This window comes from Eretmochelys imbricata, chromosome 24 (genome assembly GCF_965152235.1).
Source record: "Eretmochelys imbricata isolate rEreImb1 chromosome 24, rEreImb1.hap1, whole genome shotgun sequence".
Taxonomy (NCBI): domain Eukaryota; kingdom Metazoa; phylum Chordata; order Testudines; family Cheloniidae; genus Eretmochelys; species Eretmochelys imbricata.
Genome location: NC_135595.1, coordinates 8563722 through 8583921, shown reverse-complemented (window position 1 = coordinate 8583921; position 20200 = coordinate 8563722). Strand labels below are relative to the sequence as shown.

Sequence of the window (20200 nt, the reverse complement as noted above, 5' to 3'; positions counted from 1 at the left end):
CTTAGGTCCCTCCCACGGCCACTGCATGGTGCCGATTGAAACCACTGCAAGGTGGTAGCTGAAGATGGTTGCTTGAAGGCGGATCCATCACAGGAAGCGCCAAGTCAGCACATTGACTCTGCATTTACCCCAGTGTAAGCTCAGAGTGTGGGTGTCTGGATGATCACTCTCCCTTCCCTTGAAAACACAGGCCAGGCTGGTAATCAGGGTAACTGTGCATAAAAGACAGGAGTGAGAACAGCCTGGATCATGACTCCGAACAGGTCAGACTTGGGGCATCAGCAGGGGAGTTTTCCCTTTAAACAACATGGATGCTAAAAGGATTTAGCTCCTAGCAGCTGGAGTTGGAAGAGACCCACTCATGCATCTTCTTTCCCCCAGCAGCACCTTGGGAGGTTTGTTCCTTAAAGAAGCATTAGAAAGCCACATCATGGGAACGAGCAAAATCCTATAGCCCAGCAGCCTTGGAACAAGCAAACCCCGAGTCTGGACCAGTGCCTATCAGACAAGCTGGATGCTAAACTGGGATCAGCATGCAGCAGGTCTTGTGCTGAACAAATTCACTAGCTCACTGAGCAGCAAAATAAATAGTCCATTTACCCTCCTGGCCTCTACTCTAACTTCTCCCGCGCCTCGGCTCTGCCAAGTTTAGTCATGCTTTACATTTTGAGAAGGAGGCTCCTGGGTAATTATCGATGGCTAGCAAAACCCCCACCACAACGGCTGTGTTTGCTGATGGGATGCCCAAATTGGAGCGTTAGGAAGAGCCCCCTGGAATTTTGTCCCTAGAGCGTCACATGTTTTGTTTGGGGTTTAAAGGGAGAATCATCAGGAGGGAGGGTTACAAGAAGAAAAAGAAAGAGAGGGCGTTGGCAGTGTAATGAGATCTTCACTTGGATGGCAAAGTCTAGAGCAAGAGGGTGGTGATGACCAGGAATAAAACACCAGCGGCCACTGTCACGGAGAGCTGTGGGATGCAGGCAGCGTTGAGCGTGAGTTTATAGGCAGTAATCTCCTCTAGGTAGCCGTCCTCCGTGGCTGTGCATTTGAACAGCCCCTGGTCCATGGGGGCGTTCTTCCCAAAGCGCAGCGTGCAGGAGTGCCCGTCCATGGCACAGGGGTACTGCTTGGTGCCGTCTTTGACCCAGGTGTAGATGGCGTGGTGGGAGCGCAGAGGGCATGGGAGGTAGATGTAGCTGGTCGAGTCCACGCTCACCTTTTTCAGAGCTTCCTGCGCTACTTGTTCTTTGAACAGAGGGATCAGGGGTTAGAGCAGAGCAATCATAAAGGGAAAGGTGGTGGGGGAGAGGAGACTGAACAGGGGAAAGAATGAGAGAGCCATAATTTGGAGGCACAAAATCCCAACCAAATGCAGCCTCAGCCTCTGAGCACACGGACACACTGGGCCTCGACAGCGAGGCTAAGAAAAGCCCGTATTGAAATGAAACAGCCGCAATCTGCTGTATGTAGAACCCCATCCAAAGCTTGCGTGTCCCAGCGCTGCACCACAGAGGTTAATGTGATGGTTGTCATTTTTTTTTGCAGAAGGGGAAGCCAATGCTCTGGCTGAAGGACTTTGCTCAGGATTCCTGGGCAGGGCTGGCAGGAGAACCCAGGAGTTCTAGTTTCCCTCTTCTGGGCAGGAGGCGGGAATTATCAGCAGCTCTCAGCACACTGGGTGCAGGCCGGGAGCTGAACTCTGCTGACAGTCTGGCTCTGAGGGTCGCAGTGGCAGCTGCTAAGAACTTTGGAAAATTCAGCCCTTATTTAGGTGCCTCTGGGTATGTCTACACTGCAGTCCCGGGCTGTGATTCCAGATGGTGTGGACATACCTGAGCCAGCTTCAATCTAGCTCTCTTGGCTGCAGGAGGACGCCATGGCTGCACGCACAAGCTGTACAAGCCCGGCCCCTGGGTACTCGCTCACAGGAGCACAGACTATCGCAGCTTCACTGCTTTGATACCCGAGCTAGCTAAATGAAAGCTAGGTCGGGTACATCCACTCAAATTGCCGTCACTCACAGTAGGAAAATCCCATTACTGGAGCGGCACGGGCAGCAGCTCCAGTGGGAGACTGAAGGCAGACGGGTCTAGCTTAGACACGGCCTCGCAGTCCTGAGAGACGCAGCTGGTTTTTTCCATGCCCACGGAGGCACCAGCGAGATTCCCTCAGGCAGATGGGCCTTTTGCCATCTGCTTTTCAGGGAGGGTTTCCTCAGCCGAGGCAGCAACACCTGTGTGCAACCAGGGGTCCACAAAGGCCGAGGCACCTACCTGCTGCACCTTCACACACGTCCTCAGCCTCTGGGTCCAGGCTCTGCAGGAAGCTGCTGCAAGGAAAGGCAGAGAGAGAGAGGAAATCATTCAGGAGGGGGGCAAGGGACACGCGACTGTTGCATCCTCATCCAGGGATTGAAAAGTGATTGTCATTTTAACAAGGGCCAATGCTTAGCCCCAGCCCCCGAGGAAGGCACAGCACCCCCTGTGCCCCCCCCATGATAACTACTGGGATTTTCACAGCAATGGGATTTTCCTACTCTGCACCAAGCTTAGCTGGCAAGGCCATTAAAGTGCCAGGGATATAGCATGCCCACTTTCACTACCAGCAGGGCTCAGTGCTGGTGCAATGGAGGGACACGGCCCCAAAACTCTAGTGCCTTAGCGAGAGCCTAACGTTACTCTTTCCTCACTGCTGAGCTGCAGCCCCTGGCGTGAGGACCCCCCCTGTTGCTCACTCTGTGGCTCCAACATCTTGCAACACAGAGGTGAGGAGCTCGCGCTACATACAAAAGCATAAGGTGAGTTGCGGGGGTCTAGTCAGACCTCCTGCTAGGATACAGGATTCTGGCTCCTACTGTGCAGCACTGCCGGGCCCTGTTCTAGTTCTCTTGCTCTAGCCTAGAGGTAGCTGCATTTCTTATTTACCCTTCACGGTGGATGACTATATAAACAGAAGTTAGTCTCCTTTCACAAAAAGGGTCTGCTTTCTCTAGCAAAATTCATTGATTTGTTGAAACACCGAAATAGCGCAGTTTGGATACACTGCTGCAGCGCAGTGCCTCATGGGAGAGATGTAGGTTGATTGTTTCATGTCCCCATTCTCCTCCATAGACTGAGCTCCCGAGCTGCACTACCATGATGCACTACGGCCAAAAACTCCCATGATGCACTGCCTCTCCAAGAGGCAGGACCAAGGTGCATCATGGGAGTTGTAGCTCAGGTGTGGACCACAGCCTAGGGAGGGGAATTGGAGCTTGAGGTGCATGAACTACAACTCCCGTGAGGCACCATGGTAGCATTTCTGAATTTTTCCATTATTTGAATTTTTGCCCAAAAAATCTAAGTTTTCCATAGGGAAAAAAATCCCATTTCCTGACCAACTCTACAGCCAAGCCATTCCCCTGCCAGGGTTGTGCAGTCGGGGACAGTCTCTAGGGCAGTGGTTCTCAACCTATTTACCCTTGTGAATTGCACATGCAGCTCCCTGTGTGTTATGTAGGCTGCATCCACACAATATAGATACTACCTTGTATGGCCCTGAGGATGTCACACGGGCCCCAGCTGTGTGCTGCTTGGGCCAAAAGCAGCAAGTGGGCGGCAGATTGAGAAACACTGCTCTAGGGTTTTGTCTAGCCTAGGTTTAGAAGTCCCAAGCAAGCATATTCAGGTTTATTTCTTTTTAGAATATCAGGATATGAAGGGACCTCACGAGGTCATCTAGTCCAACCCCCTGCTCAAAGCAGGACCAATCCCCAATTTTTGCCCCAAATCCCTAAATGGCCCCCTCAAGGATTGAACTCACAACTCTGGGTTTAGCAGGCCAATGCTCAAACCACTGAGCTATCCCTCCCCCCCCACATATATATAATAAAATACATTCATTACAGCTGGTCTGAAAATGAATATTTAAAACCAAAATTTCAAACTTTTTCACAGAACCAAATTCCACCAGTTTCGCTTCCATCAATTGAAACATTTCAGCCCGTTTTATTTTTTTTTTAATTCTCTATAAAATAAATTTCTAAACCAAAAAAGTCTTTTTTAAAATGAAAACTCAAAACTTTTCCTTCTGAAAAAGTCAGAATAGGACATCGCACCATTCCCAACATGGGTTTGTTTTCATTTTTTTTCCGAAAGAAAATGTAACTGAAATAGACACGTATTGTTTTGTCGAAACAGAAAACTTTTTCAATGCAAATTTTCCTGCCAATTCTCTATACAAAATGCCTTTCACCCACGAATCTGAGGCCTGATCTATACTGAAAAAGTATAGCGGCATAGCTTTGTTGGTCAGGGGTGTGGCAAAACCCCACATGTCCTGGTGTCAGAGCTGTGCCAACAAGAGACCCTCCCCGCCCCGCAGTGTAGATGTAGCTATGCAGGCAGAAGAATGCTGCTTTCAGCATAGCTAACGTGGTTCAGGGAGGCGGTGGAGCTATGCCAGCAGAAGAACTCCTGCTGCTGTACTCTGTGGCTAGACTAGGCTCTGCAGTGTAGACATCATCGAGTGATTTGCAAGGGTGGGAAAGAATTAACCCCATGAGACAGTTAGTCTCTTCCCCTGTGATTGCTAGCAAAGTTGAAATCAGCCTCACCTGGAGCTCCCTCAGGATAAACCAGCGGGCCTTCTCTGAGCAGGGTCCTCGATTTTGGAACTTGCTCCTCTCCTCCCTGCATGTTCCACCAGAGCCCAGATTTGTAACCCTCCCGGCTCCTGGCAAAGCTCAGCTTTAAGTTTCCCCCTTTGTCAAGGCTGTGGTTGGGGCAGGCATGAGCTCGGGTGGATCCGTTTATGGGCAGCCTTTGTCTATGTTTGGAATACAGGAGGTGCCCTAAAGTTGTGTTCCAAAAATGTGAACGTGAAGAAATTATACAGATGGACAAACCGAGGCACGGGGAAGTGATTTGGCCACGGTTATACAGCAAATCAGTGGCATAGCTGGGAATAGAACCCAGGTGTCCTAGCTGCCGTCCTCATGCTCTAACCAGTAAACATCTCTCCCTCCTACAGCTGGGAATAGAACCCAGGCATCCTGAAATCTCCCTGTGTGACAGATGCTCTAACCAATAGACCATGCTGCCTCCATATTGCTGTGTGTATGTTTACAGCTACCAGATCCTTTTCTTTCCTCCCTCTCTCCCCGACTTGACAAGACCATTGAAAGGATGGCGGATTGGGAGCAAAGTATTCCGCCTTTAAGCCCGAGCACACCTGGCAGTGTCGTTTGCCTCTCGGGATATGGTTGAGCATTTTTTGCTGTCTGGATCCCATCCGCAGTACGGGTCCTTGGCGAGGACACACTTCCAGCAGGTCTCCCTGTACTGCCCGCAGTCTGCCAGTGGCAGGCGCGTCACCTCGAACTCAGTGGCTGCATAGAGGTGCCCCTGCCAAGGAGGGGCTGGGTTAGTCAAAGGTTCAAACAAACAAGCGAGAAAGGAGGCCGCATGCTCTGGAACTTACTGGTGCGATGCAAACTGGGGCCAAGTAGAAGCGTTGGCCAAATTCCCATTGAAATCTCCATTGGCAGCAGGATTATGCCCATAATGGACTTCACAAGCAAAAGCACTTGGTGCGGGGGGAGGGGGGGAGGTCTGTCTTAGAAACAGGTGTTCTGTTCATGGCATACACACTGAGACGTTAGACAAAACCAAATACTCTTGCTGGAAGGCTGCAGTGTAACACGACCTCCCTGCTTAGAATCCAGAACCCTGACACAGAAGAACCCCAAAGCAGTGAGAGACAAAGCAGGCTGCTCCCTAAAACAGTGAGGCACAACCCACTCCACCTTACTCAAGGCTGCCTCTCTGCAGACTAATGGCTGCTAGACCCAGATCGTGGGCTCCTCTTACCGAGCCCCCTAGCCTGGAGCAGGACCAAGAAAACCCCACAGCATTTAGAGACAGCTCTAAATTAACCAATGTTAAATACAGAGCAAAGATAGAGAGGGGGGAAGGGCGCTTACTGTGCCGGCATCCAGGGCCATCCCAGAGATGGGCGCGTCTCTCTGGAAAGGGCTTAGCTCAGAGATGATGACCGTCTGCCCTCCACTCTGCAGGACTTTGTGGATCTTCCCTTTATCTGCAGCAGCCAGAGACATAGGGAGCTCAGAAGAAGGAGCCCGGCCCCCTCGAAGGCAATGGGAGCTTGGCCAGGGTTTCACCTGCAAACAGCCAGAGGCCTCCCTGCATGCCCAGGACAGGGAGAGTCCGAGCAGGGACAGGGCTAGTTGCCCTCAGTGGGCCTGCCCCCGTGCCCCAGCTCTGCCCTGGAGGGACCCACTGGAGCGGAGCGCCGTCTCCGGGGCCCAGGCAAGCCCTTGGCCTTTGCTGGGGCTGCCCAGAAAGGGGTCAACATGCTGTCTGCGGTGCTCCAAGGTTTGTGATGTGGACACCTGGGTATCCCCCCCCTTCGCCCCCCCCCCAGCTCATAACACAAAGGCCAGCGAGCAGCTGTCAGACCAGAATGGCACAAAGCCATCCCCAGCCAGCGCTGGAGTCGAACTGGCGACCTGGAGGCGAGCCGAGCCCTGAGCCAGCTGCGTCCTGGCCTACACTTCACCACACAGGGCAAGCACACAGCGCCGTCGGGTAGAAGAGACTCTCCTGGGGGAGGAAACACCAGGGCCAGTGTCTGCTCAACAACGACCAGGCCCTCTGAGGAGGCACAGACCCCACCTGACCAGAGGCTGGCATGGGGCGGATGCGGCAGGCATCTCGCCCTGGGATCTTCAGCTGCCTGACTTCTTGGGGGAGTGGGGGCTAGTGCTTAGAGCAGGCAGCTGGGAGTCAAGACTCCTGGATCCTGGCTCTGGGAGGGGTGGGGTGTCTAGTGGTTAGAGCAGGAGGGCTGGGAATTCCTGGGTGCTATTCTTGGCTCTACTGTGTGGCCTAGGCCACTTTGCGTCCCCACACTGACAAAACCTAAACACCCAGACATGGCTCCACAAAGGCTGAGTCCCAGAAGGAACATCCCCAGCTCCCTCCACACCTACCCGTCCCAAGGTAGAGGACAGTGCGAGAAGTGTTGCTGGCGTCCAGGACCCTGTCAGCCACCACCTTGGTGTAGGTGTCATTGGTCTGCAGCACATACAGGGGGCGCTGCCCGTCGGGGTAGATGACGGTCTCGATTTCGGGGTAATCTTTGATGATGCTGAGGACTGCTTTGGAGGGGGCGCTGGGGGAATTGTAGGGGACGCACTATGGAAAGAACGGAAGAGGAAGGGGGGTAACAAAGAGGGAGGCCAATTTCTGCACAGACAGACCCTGCACCCTCAGGCTGCTCCAGTGATGTCTTCGAGGAGCCACCCAACGCAGAGCTCATTTTGGGGGTTAACCAGCAGAGTGTCAAAAAGAGTTAGGCACCTAACTCCTACTAGAATCAATGGGAGTGTGACACATGGCCAGAAAGGGTTAAGCAGCTCGTCGCTAAATGACTCAGAGTCAACCTTCAGAGACATGTAGAAAAGTATGTAAATGGTGATTAGGGCCATTCTATGTTAGATAGGCTAGAACTTTGAAATAAAAACCTGTATTGTTAGAAAACTAGAGGTAATACTAATTGTATGTGTTGACTTACATCTTTTTAGATGTTAGCCATGTAAACGGACAGTTCCTGTCTATTATTATAGCTATTGATTCAGAGATCAAAAGGGAATATTAACATTTAGACAAATTTTGGGTGAAATAATGTCATTGTCTCTACGTCTCTTTAAAGTTTGTGGTAAACTGTATATGAACTGCTTAACGGATAAAATTACTTTATGTTAATCCATGTACTTGATTACTGGTGATTTTTGGGAAACAGAAGGTTACATCAAAAGCCTATTGTTCAACCAGGACTGTATGGTCAAGAGGCTGCTAGAAAACTGTATAAAAGACTCTTGGGAACTGATCCTTTAATCTCAGATCTGCTTGATACTTTATGCAGGGGAAACTTGAGTCATAAGACTGAGATCTCCAGTCCCATCTGGATCACCGTGAATATGAACATTGGACTATAACCTATGGACTAATTCTGAAAGAACTCTTTTCAACTACAAAACTCACCATCTCTACTGTGAATCTGATCTCAGAACTGGGCTCATGTCTGTATGTATACTGATCTTTTAACCATACTCTCTTTTCTTTTTAAATAAATTGTAGTTTAGTTAATAAGAGTTGGCTGTATGCGTGTGTTTGGGTAAGATCTGAAATATTCATTAACCTGGGAGGTAATGTGTCCGATCCTTTGGGATTGGTAGAACTATCTTCTATGATGAATAATGTGTTCAGCAATCCTCATCCTATTTGACCTGGGTGTCTGGCTGGAGGCCTAAGGCTGGGTTGCTTTAAGAGAACTGAGTTTTGGCTTCTGGGTAGCCAGTGAGGTGTTGTAGAAGCTGCTTTGAGGCTAGCTTGGTGGATCTAAGCACTGGAATGACCACCAGCTTTGGGGATGGTCTGCCCCATTCTTTGCAGTTTGCCCTAATTAAGTAACCGCAGTGTGGCTCCCCGGTCACAGGGAGTTAGGCACCGAAATACCTTTGAGAATCTGGACATAAATGCTGCTATGGGAGTTGAGCGAAATGTTTCGGACGACACTTTTTTCTAACCAAGAAACAATGCAGGATCAGCTCAGTTGCAACATTTCGTGAATTCGTGTTGGTTTCGGCAAATTGTTCGGGGTTGGGAAAAAACCCTACATTTTTTTTCAAAAAAGTCAAAAAATGTTTCGATTCAAACCGACTTTTTGTTTTGAAATTCCCTTTAATTTCGTTTTTAAAAAAGGAGGCAAAAGCCCCAAACTGAAATGAAACTTTGTTCGCCCCAAAATGAAAATGTTTGACTTTTTGATTTGCCCATTTTCTTTTAATTTCAATTTTGGGTTGCGCCAAATGATTCTTCCCCCGATTTTCCGGACTTGCCAGTGAACCGAACAATGTGTTATTCGCCCCACTCTTGTATCCGTGAGATTGCAACAGTCTCTGTGCTCACCTGTTTGTCCTCCCTAAACGCTTCCCTATTCATGTGCACCTGCCCCCTTAGGGCACCCACGTGGGACTCAGGGGGACCAGGTTCCATCCCTAGCTTTGCCACTGATCTGCTGGGTGACCTTGGGCCAGTCCCATCTCCTTCCCAGTCCTCCCTCCAGAGCGCTCACTGCAGCTACTAACCCTCTCCCTGCCACAGGTTCAGTTTGCTCCTAAAGATGTGACAGGACCCAGGCGTCTGGTGTTAGGGGGTCCCGTGGAGAAGGAGCTGTCAGAGAGTGGAGGAGAGACAGCAACTGGGAGGTGCTGAGGGCTGCAGGGAAGAGATGGCTGGCTTTCCTTTGGAGGGATGGGGGGCTGTGGATAGAAGGATGAGTGGACAGGAAGCTTGGCCCTGTGGAGATAATTTGTTGTTTACAAATTCCCGTGGAAAGGAGGAAGAGCTCTGGGTTACTTTTATTTGCAAGCATTTAAAGGGGTGCTCAGTGCTTGGCCTGGGCCCCTCCCGCCTAATCATGCAGGTTCCAGAAAGCAGAAGGGCAAAGTTGCGCTTTCGAAATGACTCCGCAGCCACTTGTAGGCCCCTGTGACTGACAGCGGGCCCTTTGTGGCTACTGACTGCCCCGGGCAGCTCTCTGGTAATTCCCTGCAAGCCACAGAAGCTCGGAGTCCATCCCCCAACACCTCCGTTCGCTGTCAGAAATGGGGGTCCCTTCGTTACTCCTGGGGAGCTGTTTTGGGACGCAAACCCCGCCCCATGCAGGCCTCACCGTGCCGGGTCGGTGCGCTGGCAGGACGCTGGTGTAGCCCTTGAGCTTGGAGGTTCGGAAAGTGTGGGTCACCGTGTCCATGGAGTAGGCGCACACGGCAGTCGTGCCCCTGCAGGGGGAAAATGCTCCCTTCAGGCTTTGGCAGCTGGCAAGGCAGAGCTGGTTACCACTGGCACTGGATGCTTTGTGCTAGGACCTGGGCTCTGAGGCCCACCCGACGGAAATGAATGGCAGGCGCGGCGGGCCTGTGCTGGAGTCAAACCGGGGAGCCAGCGCCGAGTTACTTTCCCTGCTTGGGGAGGGGGAGACTGGCCAGGGAGCTCGGACGCCTTGTCATTGTCTTCTGCCTCTTTGCCCAATGGATGTCCTGCCTGTCTAAGCCGCTCCGGGCTGGGCAGCTTCCTGCCCTATTCTTCACGGGCATAGTTTGGGGATGGAGCCGGGGATGAGGGGGGGATGTTGCTCCCCCAAACTGCAAGTCTGGGGCAGGCATGGAATTTCCCCCTCTACGCTTGGCCCCATTGGCCTGACTGGAGCTGCCCCTGCCCCCCAAATATATACTTCAAACCACGCCTATGCTATTCCCCTGGTCATGGGGGGAGGTTCTCCTGGCGAAGGGGCACCGTGATTCCCATCTGTCTCATGATGATTTAACTGGGAATTGGTCCTGCTTCGAGCAGGGGGTTGGACTAGATGACCTTCAGGGGTCCCTTCCAACCCTGATATTCTATGATTCTATGATTCTATGAGAGCAGCAGGCATACTCCATGGGAGAGGGACAACAGGGTGGGCGAGAGCCCCCCCTACTATGACCCTGCCTCCTCCCTGCACCCCCAGGCAACGTTCTGCCCCCTTCACCAGCCGTGGGGCAAGGAGTCTGTGTGACTTCAGCCTGCAGCGTGGCCCCAGCCCTGCCCGGCTCCGGCTGCGGCCCCTGCTCACCAGGCACTGGCGAAGATCCCGTACAGCATCCCTCGGCCTGTCTGCCCCTTGCCCAGGACCACAGCATCGCGCAGCTCGTTGAAGCGCTGGGGATGGGTGGGACCGCCGCACACCAGCCTGGCCTGGAGGAACGTGGTCCAGAAATCGACCAGGAGGCTCTTCCCACCTTCATCCACCTAAGCAGGGTGACAGAGGAAAAATCCCAGAGCTCTTCAGGCCTAGAGCACGAATGTTCCACCACAACGCCCCCTGCCCCTGCCACCAGATCCACGCGTGGCCTGAACCATGCTGGCCAGAGCGCACGGCCCCGGCCCGTTATAACAACAGCGAGAGTTGTTATAACTACGCATTGAGAACTCATGTGGCTCACAGACATGGCTCACAAAACTGGTCTTTTTAGCTCCGGCTACTTCATGCTTCCAGGGCCTGCTGCTCACACTGTGACATCACCCTCGCACCCGTATCAGGTGTAAGAATGACAGACATTTGCCTTTCACTGCCAGCTCTCGGCCCGCGGGGTCTCCGTACCTTACACACGCGGCCCAGCCGGGCTTTGACCGGCTCTTCGTCCAGCCCCGCCGTCTTGTTGACTTCGTTATAGAAGAAGTAGATTTCATCCAGGTTGGACTCCTTTTCCGGCACCAAGGCGGCGCTGACGAACTCTGCCTCTGCGGGAGGAAAGGGGGATGGGGTGGGAAAAGAGATCGAAGTGTGTAAAGAAATTTGGCTGGAGCCATGTGTGTGTCAGCACCACCACTAACTCCTTGGCCAAGTCAAGATACGGGCCTGGAGGGGGTCATGCGTGTCGCCAACCCCAGGCCCCTCAAAACAATGAGACTGGCTTTAAAATCAAGAGATTGAAAATAAAGAAAGAAAGAAATAAATGCGGGGTTCTGGTTATTCTGAGCCTTTAGGAATCACATTTTCCAGCTTTTCTCTGCAACCAGGAGAGCTAAATAATTTATATTTTAAAGCAAGCTGAGATTCTCTTGCAATGCCGGGACTAAATGAGCTGGGGCTTTAAGAAGGACTTTTAACTACTGTGAGGCTTGCAAGACTGTTGTGTGAATTGACTCTCCTGGATTGCATCTGTTTCATAGAATAATAGTCATCATCCCTAGCTCTCCCCAAAGGAGGTCAGTATCACTATCCCCATTTTGCAGATGGGAAACTGAGGCGCAGAAAGGAACTTGCCCAAGGTCACGCAGCAGCAGAACCAGGAACAGAATCTTGGTCTCCTGTTCCCCACTTCAGTGCTCTATCCCCATGGCCACATTTTGTTTTGGGAATCAGAGCTTCTACTGGCAGAGAATCTGTATCATCTCTGCAGTAAGGGGCAGTGTACCCATCCCCTGAAGTGCCAGCTTTTTCTGGATGCCATCTGCCATGCTTGCAAATGTGTCTTTCAACCTTCTTCTTATTACCTTTCCAGCCTAGATTGCTAGAGCTGAAGGGTTCTGAAATGCCAACCTGTGGAACTCCCTGCTGCAGGGGTTCAGCAAGGCAAACACTGTGGGGGCTGGACAGTTCTATGGCCAATATAACACATAGCTGTTTCAGCTGAGACTGGGGTAATGGAGTTTGATGCTAAAGGAACCAGATGATCACTCCAGCAGGATGGATTGGCAAACAACCCCTGGCACATGCAAGGTTTGACCCAGTGCGTTGCGTTGGGGTGAGATCCAGCAGCATCAGGGACTGGCCGCTACTGGTGGTGATGGATCTTTGGGGAAAGCATCGGGCCCAGCCTGGCTGCTCTGACCCGCCTTGGGGCAGGCCAATAGGAAAAGCCTCTCTTACTGGTGAGCCATTTATCTTCTGTCCTCAGCAGCTTCCTTGGGCCATAGCTCCTCTGGATGGTGCTTCTGTCCTGGGACAATGCCGAGTACAGGCTGCCCTCTGCAATATTAACCCAAGACAAAAGAGGATGGGTGTTCTCCATGGGGGGGCGGGAGCCCTAGCCCCCTCCCACCTTCTGGGGGGAAGCCCCACCAGCCTCCTGTGGAGTATGGCCATTATCCAGTATGCCAATATCCACTTTCAAGACAACAGAGGACCCTGGTCCATGGGCAATAAAGAACAAACCTTGTTCTTCATGGCCAGCTGCAGGTCACACTGGGAGACAGGAGTAGAGGCGGGACTAGAACCCACATATCCTGGCTCCCAGTTGTCTGCTCTAACCACTAGCCCACATTCCCTCCCAGAGCTGGGAACAGAACCCAGGAGTCTTGGTTCCCCATCCCCAACCAGTAGACTCCTCACTGGGAATAGAACCCAGGAGTCCAGGCTCCTCATCCCCTGCGCCAACCAGTAGAACACTTGCTGGGAATAGAACCCAGGAGTCCTGGTCCCCATCACCTCTCAGCAGAGTTCCAAAGCCCATCTAGGCTGCAGTGGGATCTCCTCCAAAGAAGGAAACTCCTTTATTGGCACCAGCCCTGCTCCCAACCTCCCCTGTCCACTGGACCTTCCCATGGGCCTGGCTCATCTTGGGATATTACAGGCTGCAGTGGGGAAGCCCACTGCATGGGTCCAATGCCACCTCCCTCTCCGGCACCGCTCCTCTGGGGCTTGGGATCCAGAGAGCAAGAGGCAGAGAACGCACCCAGGGCGAGGCCCAGGGGGACCCTAGGTGGCTCCTCGCCCCCCACTCTATCTGGGGATGGAGAGAGGTGGATCTCCTTACCCACAGCGATGGCTGCAGCCGGCTGAGACGGTGATGCCGGGGCGAGGCTCTCCCCGCTGATGGCAAGGGCTTGGCCCCGTTTGTCCTGCTGCAGTGTCGTGTCATTGGTCTGGGAGGGGAGTGGGGGTAAACCCAAGCCAACAGTTTTAATTGTTTCTATAGATCTTCTTACCCAAGAAGCTTCACAGACCTCAGCCCAGCTGGCCTCTTGCAGTCTGACATTTCTCTGATTCTATTTTCCCTGCGAGGCAGTGCCCATCTTACACACATGGAGACAGGGCAGGGGCCGCGGGAGTCCACTGCAGAGCTGGGAATGGAACCCAGGAGTGCTGGCACCCAACCCCCTACTTTAACCCACTGGACTCACACTTCCTTAAGCGATGTCTTAGGAGAATGAACCCAGATTTGACAGGTCACAGGGCAATATTATAGACCCGGGGATGGAAATGTCCCAGTTATGAGTGAGGTGACTAGTGCCCCCTATGCCCATGGGCCATTCTCTATGCATTCCCCCAGCCTGCCATGCTCACCAGGAACCAGCATTTGGGGGAACCAGCGTTGGTGCCGCAGACGATGACGGAGCTGCCGTTCAGCCTCTGGATCACCCGGATGTAGTTGTCACACTCGGCCTGTGGGAGAACCAGCCCCGAAGCACTGTGGTTAGTGCTCATTACACGTACCCGGCATTAATGGCAGGAACAGACCCAGACCTCGGCATTTCACTGAGCAGGTAGATCTGAGACGTCCTCTGTGTGTGATTATATACCCACGATAGAGCCCTGATGGGTGACAGAGCCAGGGGCACAGCTGGGATAGAACCCACGAGTTCTGAGTCCCTGGCCTCTGCTCCCACCACTAGACTCCAGTCCCATCCCAGAGCTGGAAACAGAACCCAGGAGTCCTGCCTCCCAGACTCCACGTTTGCTCTACTTAGAAGCCCCATTCCCCTCCCACAGCTGGGAACAGAATCCAGGAGTCCTGCCTCCCAGACTCCACGTTTGCTCTACTTAGAAGCCCCATTCCCCTCCCACAGCTGGGAACAGAACCCAGGAGTCCTGCCTCCCAGCCCCCCTTTGCTCTACCCACTAGACCCCCCCCCACCATGCAATGCTGTCTGTGCAGTGGGTAGCGGGACGCGCTCAGGAAATGGAGAAACTATGGCGGGGAAGGAAGCTCAAAGCAACCGCCCAGCTCCTTGGAGCCAAGCCCTGGCACGGTGAAGGGACCACCGGCCCTGCCCGGAGCAGAGGCAAGGGGTCCCTCCATGCTCAGCACTGTGGGGTCGTCTCTAAGCTCCATTAGCCATCTCTGGGGGGCTCAACATGCTGCTGGGGGTGTCAGTCGCTCACGGCTCAGGCCCATCCCTCGCCAGGGTCCCCTCTCACCTGCACCACCCCAGGCTTGCTCCTGCAGTTCTTCTCCACCTTCTCATCAGCCCGCAGGGGAACCTGGGAGGCAGACGGGGAGGAATGCTGATCAGACCCTGATCCGCCCCATGCCCCTGGCCACAGGTGGAAAGGTCCAGTGGGGTAGCCCTCAAGGGGATGGTGCTTCTGATCCGCCACAGGAGAGGTCCCACAGGCCTCTGACCCTGGCCATACCCCATCTTCCCACAGACCTCGCAGCCCCGAGCCGCCCCCATCGACTATGCAAGGGGAGTGGGGAGATGTGGCATTAACCCCGTGTTTATCGGAGCCCCTCACGCAGCACCTCTTTGTGCTCCCAGGGGGACCTGCTGCAAATGGAGACAGCCCGAGATCTCTCTGGCCGTGCGGCCTCGAGAGAGGAAAGCCCTGCTGTGGGATGGCAGGTGGCTGTCCCGTGGGTACCTGGCCAGCCGGCAGGTGGCCCCTGAGCCCGGCAAGTGACTCTCAAAGGGACTCTCCTTTCAAAGCCCAGCCTGGTCTCGGCTGGGAGCTGCCTTGCTTAGGCTGAGCTGGGGTTGGCTGATGGCCCAAGGAAAGGAAACTCGCCAGTAGGATCTGATGGAGCCTGTCCTTGCTGGGAGTCTCTTCCTGGTGCCTGAGCCAGTCTCCTCTAAAAGCTGCCAGATCTCTTCATTGGCTTGTCAGCTCTGGGGCCTCCAGCTGATCATACACCATCATTGCAGACCCGGGAGGGAGGGGATGGCAGGGGCCAGGATAAACCCAATGAGAGGGGCGAGGGACCCCCACACACCCCACCTCTTACCTGGGTCTGGTTGACCTCCGCCTCCTTAAATGTCAAGATGCGCAGCGCTCCCCTACCCCCAACGTACAGCTGCTCAGATCCGGCATCATGGAAGAGGACTGTGGACTTCTCCCCATTCTCGAAGCTTAGCACAGGAGAGTCTGGGGGGGAAAGTGAGGGGGCAGGACGAGAAAGGAGAGGATAAAGTTTGCTGAAGGCTGAAATCCAGACTCTACCCCCAGCCCGTCCTTCCCAGCTGGCTTCTTTCCTCTCTAAGGCAAATATGTTGCGATCAGCCTCCCCCCGTTTTCAGATGGGGAAACTGAGGCACACAGCAGGGCCATAGTTTGGGACCCACAGTGGGCAAGTTGCAGTGCTGGGAAGAGAGCCCAGCTGGCAGCACAGTTCGCTAGACCGCACAGCGTCTCTTGGGGTCGCCAGACTCTCCCTGAGGCAACAATTCAGGGCCCATTCTGATGCTCGGTCTCTCTTTCCGGACACTCGGTGCCAAACTGGATGGCAGCTTCTTTATAGTGTGGACACTAGAGACTGGACTGAGACCTGCCAAACCCACCCCTTGCCTATCGAAGGCTTAAAGAGACGCCGTCGGTTCCTGCTACAGTAGAAGAGGGAAAAGCTAGCTCCGGCCGGCCCAATCCACATTTTATGAACACGCCCCAGTGCACATTGTTCCTGGACCTCAGCCTGTCCATGGGTAGCATGAAAACCTCAGCCTTACGCAGGCCAAATCTGCCCCAGCAGGGCAATAGTCCAGAGCAGGGTTTCTTGAAAACTGGTCCGTGGACTGGCGCCGGTGTCTGAGATTTCCCTGACGCAGTTCAGGAAGGCAGGAAGCTTGCCCCTGGTACCACAAAGGTTGAGAAATGCTGCTCTGGAAGCAGGCACCCAGCTTATTTGGCACACAGGTAGGTCCACAGGGCTCCAGTAGGGGGCACCGGCAGACAAGCACACAGCTCTTGTGCAGCATGCCCACGGTCGCTGATCCAGGCACCTACACTCCCTGCCCTGTAACCAGGATGGCGCCAGGTCCTGTACAAGCCAATGCAGAAAGCTGGTCCCTGCCCCGCAGGGACAGCACACAGCCATGGGCTGCTCCTTGCTGCGGTCATCTTGCGGCCAGCCAAGAAGCCAGACCAGGTGCGGCTGGCTCTTGGAGCTGGTACCTGCCCCCAGCCTGGGATTCTGGCTCTCTTGGTTGTGCAGTGACCCGCCCTCTTGGCCTCCCATTGGCACAGGCTTATCATGCAGCAGGGAGCGCCATTATGTTTTCACTAGAGTAGTGACCATGGGATGGGTGTGGGCATGTAGGAGTTTCTGGTCCTGGTACTAAGGATCAGGGAGAGGGGGGCATCATGATGCACCCACCCCAGGGATGGGGAGTGGCTGTTGGCTGGGCATCAGGGTACAGAGGGTTAAGTCATCTCTGGCTTTGACAAGGAGAGCACCCTCACCAGCAGCAAAAATTCTCCTCCACCATCAGTGGGTGGGGGCTGCAGGCACTGAGAGAGAGCGAGCAGACCTGGGGGCCCAATTCTGCCCCCTGCTGAGCTCAGGGGAGCAGACCCTGCCTCTGATTCTGACAGACAGCCTCCCACCAGGCTGCCAGGTGGGGACTCTTATGGGGAGGATTTGGGGGAAACGGGGGGAAACTGATTCTTAGGTCCCATCGCTGGCAACTACCCTGCAATGACTTCCTGCTATGGGATTGCCTCTCAGGCTAGCCCAAGGGGTACAGTAATGGACGCCCCTTTACCTTTATTGCCTCCCTGGCCCATACCACTTCCATGTCACTACCAAAGCAATGGATCTTCCTTCCCTCCTAGCGCCTCTTTCAGGGCAAACGTTTTCAGCCACGCCCTGCACGAGACACCCCTTGGTGCTTTTGCTGCCAAGCAAAGACGGGCTTTGGTTTCCCACCGGAGCAAGGGGGCAGAGCTGGAACAGGCCACGGTGTGTGCAATGTGGCTTTTTCATTCTCTGTGCGTTGAGTGGCAAAGGGAAAAAAAGACACCACTCTGCTCCGGGAAACCGCAGAGCCATCAGAAAACTGCAGCGGCTGCATTACACAGATGTTGTTTTTCTGCCCCTGGCAAGCCACCAACACTTCACAATGAATGCGGGTCAAGGGGTAGGGGCTTTTTCACGAGGGAGGGTCAGACTGGATTGTGCTGAGGAATTGGTCTCCTGGTAGAGGCTATTTTGGAGAGTAAGGCATGGATCATGCTGTAGCTGGGGGCACTTATCTGCATTGCAGAGGGTGCAGAGACTTGTCTATAACATCCGTAGTCCCTCTTTCAGTAACGGAGGCACCAGCTGGCTCTTTCAACAGCTAGGAGTTAACCCTGAGCCTGTCAGTTCTGAATCAGATGGGAAGTGACTCCAAATGAAATCACTGATCAGGCTGCAGTTGTAACACCTGTCAGACCAACAGCCCAGATTGACGGTTATCTGCCACTGGCAGCCAAAAAATAAATAAAAGTTTCCTTCTTGTCATCTCTTTAATCAAATCAAACTAATGTATGGACCAGTCTTTAAGTAACATATTCCCCCAGCAAAACTCCCCTCCCCACCTCAAAAGCTGCTTTCTAAACCCACCATGCCATCCCCTCTTTGCCCCCCATTAAACACTCCCACCTTTCATTTCCTATCATCAGATGGTTAGATCCGCAGGAGGCCGATAGGAAATTAACCCCCGCGTCATACAAGCCAAGTCAAGCAAACAGCAAAAACAATATGAAATGAAACATACCGAGTGGATCAGGAATATGGCACCAACAGACGCATCAGATCTTATCTCACCTTTAAGGGTAAACTTCAGTCTTGGTATCTTTTGGGCTGAACAGAACGCTGACAGGAGGAATAAATATAGAGATCTCATATTTGTGCCTGTCCACACGCCTCTGGAGAGAATTTTCTTTCTGATGTTAACTGCTGTCACTAAGACTCTGGCAGGGCTGGCTCGGTGCTGTCTGTACAGTTCTGAGCCTTGGGCTTTCTCTGGTGGGCTCGTCTGCAGTTTCACATTTTATACCTGCCATCCTGAGCCAGGAGATGTAACGTCAGCATAACTTCCTTCAAAGGAGAGGAGACGGAGGAGAAAATAACCCCCTCTGAGCTCCACAAAATGGAGCTCCAGAAAACAGCTTCAGCAAGAAATTGCTCTTGTGGGGAAGATGGGAAAATCACAAGGTGCGGGAGCGAGCTGCAGCGATCTAGCGAAGTGGTTTTAAAGGCCACCCGTTCAGGGGTTGCTCATCGGTCAGTGGGGACGCCCTGCCCCTGGGATTTTCTAGCCCAAGCATCAGCCCTGCACTGGAAATGCAGACGCCAGGCTCCGCATTTTGTCCTGGTTTCAGCATGAAACCTCTTTTAGTGCAGAAAGGCCACGTCCCCCTACCCTTGAGCCCAATCAGTGCCCCCTCTCCCCCCAGTGTAACTGCCTAAGCAGGATCACTTGAGTCCGGAAGGTCGGTCCCCAGCATATATCGTCCGGGAGGACTCCAGGAGGGTTGCCTAGTAAATGATGCTCACTGGATCGGGGGAGCTCTGAAGCTGGCAGGAGCTGATGCTAACCCAGACAGCAGGTGAGTTGTAAAGCCGAGGAGGGACTTTAGTTCCCCTAGTTAAAAGGCCTCTGCCAAAGGAACAGGTTGCCATGGTGATGGGCCCAGTGCTAGACAGAAGGGACCTGGTTCTTGGCTACACCAGGGCCCCTTGAGGCTGCTCTGGTGGGCTATACAAGGGGCTGAAATTGTGCCCCCCTAAGACTCTTCCCTGTGCAGGGGACCTCTCTGGAGCTGAGGTTAGCCTCTGCACTTGCCTTGCGCCCAGCCCCTGCTTCCGTGGGGAGTAAAGCGTAAAATCGAGCAGCCTCAGGGCTGCTCTAATGGGCGCTGCGGCCGAGGCAGGGCCTTGCACAGCCCCAGAATACTGGGAGCAGAAAGGTGGCTTCAAGGCAAAGCCAGCCTTACCCGCACCCACCGTATGCAACACTCTGTCCCTCACATATTGGGGTTGATCGGCTGCTGCACCTAACAGACCCAAGTTGCTTAGCTCGGGCAGTGAAGGTGCCTGTGTACAGATCCAGAAATCCCAGGTTCAGTCAGGGCTGCTGGTGACCCACTCAGGGGTGTGGGGGTAACACTGGATTTGTCTCTCCCCTGAGTGCAGGAACAGAGGCAGGCCCATGGCACTAAAGCCATTTAAAATCTGGGCATACACACAGCGGAGGGGTTACAAGCACTCCTCCCGCTGTGTGACTGCTGCCTTTCCCAGGTGCCGCGCCCAGCCTCCTGCTCTGGGGCCAGAACCAAACATGGGCTCAGCTGCTGTGACTTCAAGGACTGACTACCTGGTTGGCAAGCAAAATTGGGCGGGTGTCTACGTGAGCCCAACTGGGCCCACAAACCCGACTCTAAAACCAGGCCCGCGACCTTCGCTCACTTCCCGTTTAGCTGCCCCACTGATGGCACAAGGAGGCCAAGTGCAAAACCTCCAAAATGGCCACTCAGCTTTCGACGCCTCCACTTTGGGGGGCCCCAGTTTGAGATGCTCAGGGCCTGGTTTTCAGAGATGCGGCTCCCCTGGCCATCAGCTGGTTTGGTGGGTCACCCATTGGGGGAGGGATAGCTCAGTGGTTTGAGC

The 20200-nt window shown here is 53.7% G+C and overlaps 1 protein-coding gene across 1 annotated transcript; it reads right to left on the bottom strand.

Annotated features, from left to right (window-relative positions):
• Positions 1-907: 907 nt before the first annotated feature.
• On the bottom strand, positions 908-18434 carry LOC144279466 (semaphorin-7A-like). The gene is made up of 14 exons (XM_077840981.1): positions 18356-18434; positions 15557-15696; positions 14752-14814; positions 13897-13995; positions 13367-13475; positions 12481-12579; positions 11209-11348; positions 10681-10856; positions 9739-9847; positions 6992-7196; positions 5963-6078; positions 5212-5384; positions 2274-2329; positions 908-1245 (listed from the first exon to the last, which is right to left on the bottom strand). Exons 1-14 carry the CDS (start codon positions 18432-18434, stop codon positions 908-910), a joined length of 1902 nt encoding a protein of 633 aa, XP_077697107.1.
• Positions 18435-20200: the final 1766 nt, after the last annotated feature.